Source organism: Carcharhinus amblyrhynchos, chromosome 20 (genome assembly GCF_965287045.1).
Source record: "Carcharhinus amblyrhynchos chromosome 20, sCarAmb.v2.hapA, whole genome shotgun sequence".
NCBI classification, from domain to species: domain Eukaryota; kingdom Metazoa; phylum Chordata; class Chondrichthyes; order Carcharhiniformes; family Carcharhinidae; genus Carcharhinus; species Carcharhinus amblyrhynchos.
Genome location: NC_137343.1, coordinates 44895666 through 44908822, shown reverse-complemented (window position 1 = coordinate 44908822; position 13157 = coordinate 44895666). Strand labels below are relative to the sequence as shown.

At 40.7% G+C, this 13157-nt stretch overlaps 1 protein-coding gene across 2 annotated transcripts in view; it reads left to right on the top strand.

Moving 5' to 3' along the window:
* The window catches only part of LOC145355970 (septin-2), a 121627-nt gene that overhangs the window by 59809 nt on the left and 48661 nt on the right, over nucleotides 1-13157 (top strand). For both annotated transcript variants that reach the window (XM_080208504.1, XM_080208505.1), the window contains exons 8-9: nucleotides 8002-8103; nucleotides 9421-9566. In XM_080208504.1, coding sequence (XP_080064630.1) covers nucleotides 8002-8103; nucleotides 9421-9566 — 248 coding nt within the window. The remainder of the gene's footprint in view (nucleotides 1-8001; nucleotides 8104-9420; nucleotides 9567-13157) is intronic.

Genomic DNA, 13157 nt, shown 5'->3' with positions numbered 1-13157 from the left:
AGTGATGTATTTCCAAGTCAGGATGGTGAGTGGCTTGGATGGGAACTTGCAGGTAGTAGTGTTCCCATTGTCTGCTATCCTAGTCCTTCTAAGTGGAAGTGGTCGTAGGTTTGGAAAGTGCTGTCTAAGGATCTTTGCTACAGTGCACCTCAGCTGCTACTGAGCATCGGTTGTGGAGGGATTCAATGTTTGTAGATGTGGCGCCAATCAAGCGGGCTGCTTGAACCAGGGTTGATCCCCTGGCTTGATGGTAATGGTTGAGTGGGGGATATGCCAGGCCATAAGGTTGCAGATTGTGCTGGAGTATAATTCTGCTGCTGTTGATGGCCCACAGTGCCTCATGGATGCCCAGTCTTGAGTTGCTAGATTGGTTTGAAGTCTGTCACATTTAGCACGGTGATAGTGCTACACAATACGATGGAGGTTATTCTCAATGTGATGGCAGGACTTCATCTCCGTAAGGACTGTGCTGTGGTCACTCTTACCAATATCATCATGGACAGATGCATCTGCAGCCAGCGGATTGGTAAGGACGAGCTCAAGTGTGTTATTTCCTCTTCCCTACCTGCTGCAGACCCAGTCTTGCAGTTATATCCTTTAGGACCTGACCAGCTCGATCAGTAGTGCTGCTGCTGAGCCACTCTTGGTAGTGGTCATTGAAGTTCCCCATCCAAAGTGCGTTTTGCACCCTTGCCACCCTCATTACTTCCTCCAAGTGTTGTACAACATGGAGGAATACTGATTCATCAGCTGGGGGAGGATAGTATATGGTAGCTAGTAAGAAATTTCCTTCCCTTTAACTTGAAGCCATGAGACTTCATGGGGTCTGGAGTCAATGTTAGGGACTCCCAGGGCAACTCCATCCCAACTGTATACACTGTGCCGCCTCCTCTGCTGGGTCTGTCCTGCTGGTGGGACAGGACATATCCAAGGATGGTATTCGTGGTGACCGGGGTGTTATCTGTAAGGTATGATTCCGTGAGAATGACTACGTCAGGCTGTTGCTAGACTAGTCTGTGAGACAGCTCTCCCAATTTTGGCACTAGCCCTCTGATATTAGGAGAACTTTGCAGTGTTGACAGGGCTGTTTGTTTTGCTCTTATCTTTTCTGGTGCGTAAGTCGATGCCAGTTGGTCCATTTGGTTTTGTTTCTTTGTGATTTTGTAGCGATTGTTACAACTGAGTGGCTTGCTAGGCCATTTCAAAGGGCAGTTAAGAGTCAGCCACATTGCTGTGGCTCGAGTCACAGGCTAGACCAGGTAAGGATGGCAGATTCCCTTCCCTTAAAGGACATTGATGATCAAGGTGTTTTTTTTTGACAATTGATAATGGTTTCACGGTCATCAGTAGACTCTTAATCCTAGATATTTTTTATTGAATTCAAATTCCACCATCTGCCGTGGCGGGATTCGAATCTGGGTTCCCAGAGTGTTATCTGGGTTTCTGGATTAATATTGGAGCGATTAATGCCACCAGGCCATCCTCTCCCCACCAGTGATGAAGTCTGAAGGTTGGTGTCTGGTTAGTTAATGTTTTGGACCCTGTCACGGTGTCTCAAAAAATCCTTCCTGTCCAAAATGAGTTGGTTACCTGCAAACCGATGTTCACTCTACATTTTATCTTAAAAAAAATGTATTATTGCTGAAATCTATAATAATGTGTGTATATAGTTGCTCTTTACATAGAGAGGAACAATACAAAGGGGTGGATCCTACACCCTCTCCAGAAACCACGTTGGCGTGGAGTGTGTTCGCCTCGCAGCCATAAAATGCTGTGGGGCAGACTAACAAGACCAGTGAGTCACTTGGGTGGATGTCCTGCCCTATGGAGCTGACAGCCAATCCGATTTAAGTGGTACCTCCATCAGTCCCAACAACGTCAAAAAGGCACCCAGGATGGCAGAAGAGAAAGGTCAGGACTTGTGAATCCCCAGAGCAGTTAAGTCCAGGGTCTTGTGCCAGGAATGTTTGGGTAGGTTAGGTAGATGATGTGAGGAATGGGTTTAAAGAATGGAGAGGGTTGGAAGAGTGGGGCAAGGTGATCAAGCTAAGGGGAGGGCTGCTCTAATGAACTCTGAATTTTACATATCAATATAATGGGCAGGCTGCCAATTTGGCATCTGCCACTCCCCCCCAGTATGAGGGTGAGCTCAGGGTTGGATGGGAAGATGGTGCGATGGCCACTATGTTTAATATACCAACGCCACATTTAATGACACTGTTATCTCACCAACCTCTAGCTTGACAAATCAAGGAAGAGATCAACTGAGGCTTACTTCATTGTAACCCTGTCCATTGATGTCCGATAAAGCAGAACTCTCTGAATGTAATGCAGGGTTATGCAATATTTCTGGATTAATAATGTAGTAAACAGCCAATATGGATCCAGGTTGGTCGATTCTGTCCAAATTCAACTTTCAGGGAATTGTATCTTACGTTGACTGTGGAATCCATTATGGCATGCTGAACTCTAACTTCCAAAAATGTGAATACAGTCCTGCATGGAAACTTGTTGATTCAGGTTAAAATTTGGGATGGATAAAATGTTTTCTGGATGATATCTTGTTGGTAGTTATGTCATTGTAGGGGACATGTTTTGAGTGAAATATCCAGGGATCAGTGCTAGAGACATAGTAGGTGACCAGTTACAGGCAAGACTCATTTATAGTAAAAATGCTTGTAGAAACAGAGAGCTGTCTTGTTTCTCGCTTGGATTGGGAAACCTAATGGAAATTGGTCAAATATGCAAATGAAGATGAACAGTCAAACCTAAGGAACTTGATTGGGAGTTGAGTTGGTCAAAGTACACAAGTGCAAAGGAAGAAAAAAAATAGGTAACAGTTGGTAATATTCAATGAATGTTGGAATAATGATTGATAATAAGGATTGGGGAGATGGCAAATGGCATGTCCAACCACTACTGAACAACATTCAACAAAACAAATTTGAACCACAACCAAGTAATGCTCAGATCACACCATATTTTCAATGTTACGTTATTTTCCTCCTTGAGCATGTTGAAATGTATTATGAATCTTGAAAATCTTCAGAAATTGAAGCTTGTTGATTTTAAGAACATGCCAATTTTTAATTTTTCTCACCATTTATTTGAAGGTTTTTAACTCGCTGTATTGTGTTTCAGGTCATCCAAGTGGGAATTGGCTATTGTGTACTAACCACCAGTCCAATTAACTTTCCCACCCTACTGTAGCTGATGTGGAACTGTCAGAAAATGTAATAATTAGCCATTGTGCGAGAAGAGATTATTTACATTTGTTTGTTATAAATCCAAAACATAATTTTGTGTCCAGTTCTGGTAACCAAGATGTTTGAGCTCCAGATGTTATTCAAATAAGTGTGTTGACTCCAACTCCTAGCATTATTGGGTTGAATTATAAAGAGGCTGGAGAAACGTGGGCATTTGTAACTTTAATGGGAAGCAATTGGGAAGTAATCTTTTATAGAACTAAAAAAGTAAATTATATTGAAATGATAAACGGAACAATTACTTAAAAATTGAAATTTGAGACTAAGATAAAGGATCAAAACTATAAACGTTTGTTAGGATTGATGTCCATGCGAAGAGCAATGGCTTTTCAGATAGAGTAGTCAAGGTAAAGTGATGCGGCTACTATTTGGTCTTTCTGGATGGGTAGTTGAAGTAGAGTCCAATGGCTTTTCTTGCCAATATATGTATTGTGACCTGGCTTGAATGACAGCTACTTTCACAAACAGCAAAAGCTGTTGCATCCCTTATGATTTTCCATTACATTTTATGAGGAGCTACTTTATGGCCAGTTGAATATTCATTACACAAGACTGATTTTAACTTTAAACTGTAACATTCCCCAGTTACTACATTCAAACAATAAGAACTTTTTAAAGTGAAAACTGTCGTGCACCAACATTCCAAAAATGTTGCATTCGTGGACCTGAATGTACCTCTACGTAAAAGCGACTGTGTGCTCTATTGAGTTGTCTTGTAATTTATGTTACCAATGTTCCAGTATATTTACTGGTACTCAGTCGTCCTTTGTTCTCGTGTATTTGTGCTTTTAAAGCTCTTCTTGGAAGAAGCTGTGAGCCGACATGTTCGTGCACGAATGCACGTATTTGGGATGGGAGGGAAATAAAATTGATACCCATGCCAATTTATCACTGCCCTCTTTCTGATTCCCTGGGAGGAGAGTTTTAAATTTAATGTTTACTAAAATATGAAACAAAAATTTGCTTCTCAGTACAAGGGTGAAAATAGAAGACAAATGAACTACTGGGTCAAAGATTAGGCATTCAAAGTAATTAGTCAGACTGGAAGTTTATATCACCCCGTGACTAAATGTATTGCTGGTTTGCTTAATGAGCCCCGGGTTTGACTCTTGCTAATCTGGAATAAAGAATTTGCAAGCATGTGGACAAAAGGATGTTTAGTTTGATAATGAACCTGACCTATTTAAAATGAGGGACTACGTATTGATGCATTTCACTGTTAGCAAAATGGCTCAGTATTGTCCCGTGCAAGATGAGCAGGAGCAGGTTATCATTTGCTACTTTAATAATTTAGCTGCAGAAACTTATTGTCAAGACCAGTTGCTACAAATCTTGTAACAAGGTCATCATGTGTGTTGGCAACATTGCATAGTTTCTGCACAGAACTTTGTAGCAGGCTGTGCTAAATCTGCAAGGTGGGGGGGGAGGGGGGCGGCATTGATTGTTTTGCACTGAGAACAGATATTGAGTATAAGGGATGGACATTACTGTGGTCTTTCTGACCTGGGTGTGCTGGTGGTCTCTGTGCTTTGTCTGCCATAGGTGTGTTAATTGTAGAATTACAGGATTAACTGAAGCTGCTGTGTAGTTGGTGTGAGTTGATGCTGTGCAGGGTTGTCAGCTGGAATGAGACAGGAGCCAGTGTCCCAGTGAGTGCCCCACAGTTTGTTTACATTATATGATGTGGGAGGTCAGCAAGATCCATAATCAACCCAAGAAAAGATTAAAAAAAACACCAGAGAGCTTTCCAGCAGAATCTAATCCAAACACATCACACTGGAGAAGAGGACATATCTTTATAGATAACCTATGCCCTGATACATCCACTGATAAATTCCTGCTGCTTGTCATTTTTTATTTAAATTAATTTGATTTAGGGTTGGAATTTTAATGTCAGTTGTCGACTAGAAAAATAAATTTCAGATTGTCTCCTGCCTGAGTGATGATGATGGTATCCATCAAAACATCTGCATCTTAAAAAGGTTGAAAAATCAACACTTAAAAATACTTTGGAATTGGCTTTGAGGTGAATTAGTCAAATGGAACCTAGCTGAAATGGGCACTACTAGTGATTAATTTCCTTCAAACCAGTCTGTACAAGCAGTCTCTTGTGCTGCGTTTGAAAAACCTGATTTGATCCCATCCATTTTCCGTTACTTCCAACGTAACTTCAGCAAGAATGCAACATATCAAGATTATTGTATTCAGCTATTCTATAAGCTGAATTTTATAGGACAGGGAAAGACAGATGGGCCCATAAATAAAGCTGCTGTGCCATCAGTTGCATGCCTGCCAACAGCCTGCCCGCTCAGCCATGATTTTACAGGTAGTAGGAGCCTTTCTGTGGCCAACTGAGACCCTTAAATGGGCAATTCTTTCCCAATTAAGGGTCTCATCATAAAAAATTAGTGAACATGATAGCTGCCCATGGCATGTCCACATCATTACATTCCATGTGTTTTATGTGACTCCCCAAACCCCAATGTAAAGGGCAGCCTCCACTTGACCACTGCTTTCACAGGTAGAGGTGGAGGCCTGCCCTCAATGTGTACCCCAGTAAGTTTAATTCTCTGGACTACTAGTCAGTGAATAGGAGTACCTCTTAGGCTCTTGTGGGAATTGGAGGACTCCCACCTCCTCCACAGGCCCCTCCAAAGCCTCCTCCAATACCCCTGATCCTGGTATGGCAGAGAGCTGCTGCTCTCCAATTGACCAGCAGCTCTGTGAGCAGGGCCACCTCCTGGAGACAGAGGGGCCTAAAATGTTTAATGGGTGAGCTGGCCAAACGGAGCCTGCCAGCCTGCAATGTAATAGTATGGATGTGCCAAATGCAGGATGAGTTCAGCTGTTATATTCGCTAATTTAACATTACATTCTATTCATGACGAGAATATTGCTATTTTTGCTGATATCCAGCTTTCAATTAAATATGAGTGAGGGAAGAGAGTGTTAGTGAGATGAACTGGATTCCTGATCCTTTTTTCCTGGATCAATTATCTGTGCTGTTTTCCATCTGGAACTGGCATTTTGAAATTGTTGTCTTGCAGCGTTCGGTTACTAGGGTGATAAATCCTGCACCTTTGAATGGGAGAGTTATATTTGGCTGTAAGGAGAGTGAAGTGGCAGTGGCCTGTTCCTTGTTAGTGTAAGGGTCATTTCCTAATAGGAAGGAATTATTATTGACTCTTAGAATATAAATACCAATATAAACTAGTTGGGCCAAATGACCTGTTTTTATGCTGTATGTTCTACTTTACTGCTCCTTGATTATTAATAACTGGAAGTTCAGCCTACATAACCATAATTGTGTTGCATCAATGAGGGACATTTGGGTTAGATGAATGTTGGTGCTGACCACCTCCACAATAATTATGAAACATGCACAATAATTCTGAAGCAATCAATAACGCATTTTATCTGGAGATGGTTTAAATCCTGTGTTTGGATTGCAAATTGTTTTGCTGCACGACTACAGTCTTTAGATTGTCCACCTGTTAATTTTACTGAGATTTGGCCTGAAATATACACACTTTTTTAAATGGCCTTAACACACTGGAATATTTTGTCTGTACGTTTTTCTGTCTCTGCAGACATTTTGCTACTCTTTTTGTTTATGGGTGTGACCACATGGGCCAGCAGTGTGTTCATCTCTCTTCAAGCATTCCATTTTCTGTCAATATTTCTACTATATAATGTATCACTCCCCTTTGTTCAGATTGTTCAATCATTCTCACTTCATGGGTGTGGTTTATTCTCATGTAGTACTTTGGTTCAGTGGCACAGTGGCAGTGTTTAGCACTGTTTTCTCACAATGCCAGGGACCTGGCTTCAAGTCTGGCCATGGTTGACTGTGTGGAGTTTATACATTTTTCCCCGTGTCTGGGTGATCTGGTTTCCTCCCACAGTCCAAAGATGTGCAAGTAGGCCATGCTAAATTGTCCCTCAGTGTCCCAACACGTGTAGGCTAGGAGGATTAGCATGGTAAATATGTGGCGCGATGGAGGTAGGAACTGGGTGGGATGCTCTGTCAGAGTTGGTGCAGACTCAGTGGGCTGAATAGTCTCCTGCATTGTAGGGATTCTATGGTGGCACTGAAAGCCTCATTGGTAAAGAGGACGGTAAAAAGAAAACAAAGATTTAAAATAATTGGCAAAGAACCAAACAGGAGGTGAGAAGTTTTACTTGTACAATGAGTTTTGATGATCTGGGATGCACTGCCTGAGGTGGTTAACTTCCGAAAGGAAATTGGATAAATAATTGAAGTACAAAAATCTGCAGAACTTTGCAGAAACAGCAAGGGTGTGGGACTAATTGGAGAATGTTTCAGATTGCCGGCAGGGTGAGCTGAATGATCTTAAAATCATAGAATCCCTACAGTGCAGAAAGAGGCCATTTGGCAAACAATCCTATATTGGCAACAATCCCACCCAGGCCTTATCTCTGTAACCCCACGTATTTACCCTACTTGTCCCCCTGACGACACTAATGGACACTGATGACATAGCATGGCCATGCAGATTTGGCAGCTGTGCTAATCACTGTCCACTATAACTCCCTTCTATGCTGTATGCTTCTAAGTTTGCTATCACCTCAATACTTAGCATTTCTCATGTGCAACAACATCTGTTTAAAATGCAATTCTCTCCAGTTTAATAATCTCCATAAAAAGTTTGAAATTTTCCATCCTGCTTATTTATCACATTTCTGGGATCCCTAATTGTAATTTGTTCCTTAGATCCTTGATGAGATCACTGAGCATGGTATTAGAATCTACCAGCTGCCTGATGCAGACTCTGATGAGGATGAGGAGTTCAAGGAGCAGACCATGATTCTGAAGGTAAGACGTTAATGAATAGGTAGTGACTGACTAACATCTTGCACAAGTGATTGGATTCTAGTGGAGCTGGCTGTGGAAAGCGAGTTTGCTGAGTGGAGTTGGTGCAACTTCCACTTGGGTGTAGAGAATGTGGGCTTTGGGAAAAGTGGAGAGACTCATTTTCAAATGGGTTCGTGATGAGGCAAGCAGACCTGATAGCTGTGTAGATGATTCCAAGGGGAAACAGACCCACCTCACCTATGGAGGGTAATTCACACAAGTTTAAACCAGCTTCTCATGACAGTTGAAATTCAATTGTGACAATCCTTGTAGTCAGAGAAACTTTGGCATTCCTAGCTTCCTTTGTCTTTATTTGTAAATGTGAAAACTGGAAGGATCTCTTTGAAACAAAAACAGAAAATGCTGGAAAATCTCAGCACGTCTGACAGCATCTGTGGGGAGAGGATAGAGGCAACGTTTCGAGTCTAGATGACCCTTAGTCAGACTTCTGAGAAAAGGTTGTCTAAACTCAATGTTGGCTCTATTCTCTCACCACATGCTGTGAGACCTGCTGAGATTTTTCAACATTTTCTGTATTTGTTTGATTCCAGCAGCCGCAATATTTCGCAAGAGTCTGTTTGGTAATGGTTTATAGAATTCACGCTGAACATTACAAACTAAGAGAAGAAGAGAAATTTAAAGGTCCAAGTACCACAATCAGGAAAAGCCCAGGTCAAATACAAACATTTTAAAAGTCTAATAGAATGTTGGCCTTTATGTCAAGGAGCCTGGAATGCAAAGTCATAGATGTTATGCCGATGTTGTATAAAGCTCTGCTTAGACCCAATCTAGACCATTGCTTTCAGTTGTGGGTGCTGCATTTTAGGATGTATGGACTTGGAGGGAGTGTAGTGCTGGTTCAACAGAATGTTGTCAGGATTAAAAGGTTTGAATTATGAGGACAGGTTTCATAAACTAGAATTGTATTCCCTTGAGTGTAGAAGATTAAAGGATTTGATAGGGTCAGTAGATTTCCTCTAGTGAGGAAGCCAGAAGACGAAGGGATAACCTTAAAACTAGAGCTAGGCTTTTGAGGAATTATGACAGGAAGCACTTATGTTAGAAATCTGGAATCCCTTTCCTGAAAAAAGCTGATGAGACTGGGAACACTGAAAATTTCAAAACTAAGATTGATAGTTTTTGATTAAGCTTTGCAAAACCCAGCTGTTGATTAAGATGAACATTAGCCACCATGTGATTAGCATAATATGTAGAAGGAGCTAAATGGCCTATTCTTGTTCTTGCACCCATCAAATTCAAATTTTCTTTTCCTTCCAGGCCAGCGTTCCCTTTGCTGTGATTGGCTCCAACCAGCTGATTGAGGTGAAAGGTAAAAAGATCAGAGGTCGCCTTTACCCATGGGGTGTGGTTGAAGTGGAGAACCCAGAACATAACGACTTTCTCAAACTGCGCACAATGTTGGTGTAAGTATTTGTCACTAATGCAGTGATGTTCTTTATACCATCTATTGGTGGAGACACACTGTGCAGGTCCAGCATCAATAATAAAACTTTCTGAAATTAAATATTTCAACCACAGACACATGATTGAACATGGGATCTTGCTGGAGCAAACTGCTTAGCACTTGGTGCATTGTTAGTGTTTTGACGTGCTGTTATACAGAATCATGGGATCTGGGTTACTGCTTTTGGTTGTCTCTGTGATGATTTTAGGACCACACCCTTTTGAATGAGCCATTAGAGTGTCTATTCTTTTGTTATCTGAATTGCATCACATTTAAATCTTTTGCAAAATATGCTGCCAGTGGTGTCTTCTGGTTCATCTCAAGGAATCTGATGTAATGTTTCAGGGACCTTGGCAATAAATTAGCTCCACTGTCTGTACAATGCAGTACAATTGTAATTTAGTTCTCTACAGAATCGAATTTGGCCTATTCACTGTTTGCTTCAAACTAAATAAGCTATATCATCATCTTCTCTTGCTCAAAGGCAGGTCCGACTCACAGTGCTGTAATCTCCATCACAGCGAGGGCAAGGAGGCAAGTCCTGTATCTGCCCAGTCAGAACAGGGATCAAACGTGATGCTGTTGGCATCAGATCCACACCTAAAGGTCCAGTCAGTTGAGCCAACTAGCCCACTAGGGATCCTGAGTTGCTGTGCAGCATATACTTTTACATACATGTTGTAGACTGGACCTGTGATAGTGATGATCAAGGCCAAGAATCTCCTCTTTTACCACCTGCCTTGACATGTGTGGAAGGCTTCACAAACTGACACTCCAGTTTGTTTGACTGTATTATGAATGCTCATTCCTTGAGCTTCTGCCTCAGAAGCAGGGGTGCTACCCATGGCAAACCAAAAGTGCTTCAAGTAAGCTATACTTAGACAAATATGTATTGCTGAAAAGAGACGTGCTGTCAAAGCTTTTCATCTTGCACTCATCAGGACAGAATCACAAGAATATCAAATTTCAAAGGGAGTAACAATTTATATTACACGATAAAGAGGTGCTTGATTGTTTGGCAAGTGGACTCTAATTGGCAGAGGTTTTGCCAAAGAGAATGCACCAGGTAGCAGTTATCCCACAAGCATTTGTTTAAATGCAAATCGGGCAAGTTGGCTTAAAATATCTTGTGTTCTGAAATGTGAATATATTGACGTTGGAGAAGCCGAACTCTGATTTGTAATTGAGTACATGTAAGTAAAACTAGCTTATACATCAGACGTTAATTTGATGTTTGAGTGGAGTAATCTGTGCTACCATGTTGACCATCCACTTTTGATGAGGTCTGATTTCAATTAATGCTATTTACATTTCCTGTTGCTTGGAAGCTCTTGAGCTTGAATGTATCACTGGTACTAAGGAATTTGAGGTAGTTTCACTCCTCCACTGTGTTTGCACTGCCAAAACGCTCTGTTTGTAAAGACTGTGGCCACAGTTACAAAAGATGTTTGTGTAATTGGTTATAGTCATTTTAACAGGGATGGAAATCTGACTTGAGATGATCGAGTTGTAGGAAAGATGCAGATTAATTTAGGAAGCAACAGTAGGTTGGGGGATGTGTTTTCTTTGTCTGTATATTCCACTATGCCTTTCCTCTTTGGAGGTTGGTGACTGGAATTTTCTAGATCGATATGTTTCTGGACGGCGAGCAAGGAGACACTGCTGGATTTGGTTCTGGGGAATGAGCTGGGTCAGATGGATCACATCAGTCAAGGAATCTCAATGAGAAATTTGCCATGGTACTTGGGCAGTGGGGACAAAGGCAGCTAGACACATTTCAATTAACCTTTTGTTCCATAAGTTATGCATGGGATCTCCTCAGAGCAAGGCAAGAAAGGCTAATGGGAGAACTAAGGAATAAGATTAACATAAACTTTCTAGCATTGACAGGCACAATCTACTCTTAATTCAAAGCATCTGAACTTGTGTTGCTGATTGTTATAGCTCAAAATTCCAACATTCTTATATTATTTGTTTCTTAATTCAAATTAGAACACCGACATGCACTGATCTAACACCTTTACCTTAATAAAAACCCTCAGATCCTTCATTGGAGTATTAGATGGGATTAGGTGGGAGTTCAGGTGTCTCTCGCATGTCGGTACAAACTTGATGGGCTGAAAGGCCTCTTCTGCACTGTATGATTCTATGTCAGTAGGGGAACATTGAGGGGACAGTGATCATTCTGTCATAAAGTTTAGATTAGATATGGAGGAGGAAAAATACAAGGGAGGGAAAAATATCAGACGCCAAATACTGCAGAAACTGAAAATTTGACAATGTTGACAATACTCAGCTGGTCAGGCAGAATCTAAGGGGAAAAAAATCAGTGTTTCAGGTTCATGATCTTTTTTTCAGTACTCCATGTTTTCTCCACACAAGTCCTCTCTTCTTCACATCATCTAGCCATGTTGTCCTTTAGTTACTTTGTGATCTATTACCATCTATATTTCCAAGCACACGCAGTCCAGCCCATTTCATTGAGTTCTAAATACTTGTTCTTAGCAACCTGATCACTTCTTTTTTCGTCTGCTCATTTGGATTCTCTAATTAGTCATTCTTCTCACCCAGGTCATTTTTAGTCTATATCATTACTTAAACCCTGAAGGTCAATTTTTCACAATGCCGTTCAGAAAACATAATTGCATTCTTCTGTTTATCACCCCCTTGATTTTATGGTTACATAAAAATTTCATGTTGTTGCACTCTTTCACAATTGCTGCTTTCCATTTAACAACTTCCGTTATTTTGTTTTTGTAATGTCAATAACGAAATAATCAATTTTCATCACCCTACTTTACTCTGTATCGTTCAGTTAATAGTTCAGAGTTTGGAAAGTTTTCTTAGCTTTTTGCTTTCCTCGCTTAACCAGTCTCTGTACCAAACCTTTTCAAATCTCTCTCTCTCTCTCTCTCTCTCTCTCTCTCGTATGTATATTAAATTCATATTCATATCTATACATTTATATACATGTATTGATTTTGAGATCAACTATTAAGTTATCTATAATATGTTTCTTAATTAAATCAGAGTATGTATTAAAGAGATTTGATGGTACAGTCATTCCTTTTCTTGCTGGTGATTTTTCTTATTTTGTAAACTCATTATCGACTAGTGTTCCTATTAAAGATTTCTAATATGGTCATGTTTTTCACAGTAATTCCAACGCTCTGCAAGAATCTGCTAAGCTTTGGAATTCCGATTAACACCTTTCTTCCATGTAATTTCCACTGCTTACTCAGACCATATCTCCAAGTTTCTGTCATGTTGTTAAAACCAACTATTCTTCATTTAATTTGTAATGCATTTCCTGTTTTCAGTGCAGGATGATCTTGATCAGGTGTTGCCCCTGTAGCTACTAAAAATTAGAGAATGTGAAAACTACACAATAGTTATAAATTGTAGGCATTTATTATCGGAATATGGACTAGGATAGTCATAGCATAAAGGGCAGAGGGGGAGAAAGTTTATGAACTGAGTTCAGAATTTCCTAAGTCATTATGTTTCTGGACTAACGAGGCACTGCTGGATTTGGTTCTGAGAAATGAGG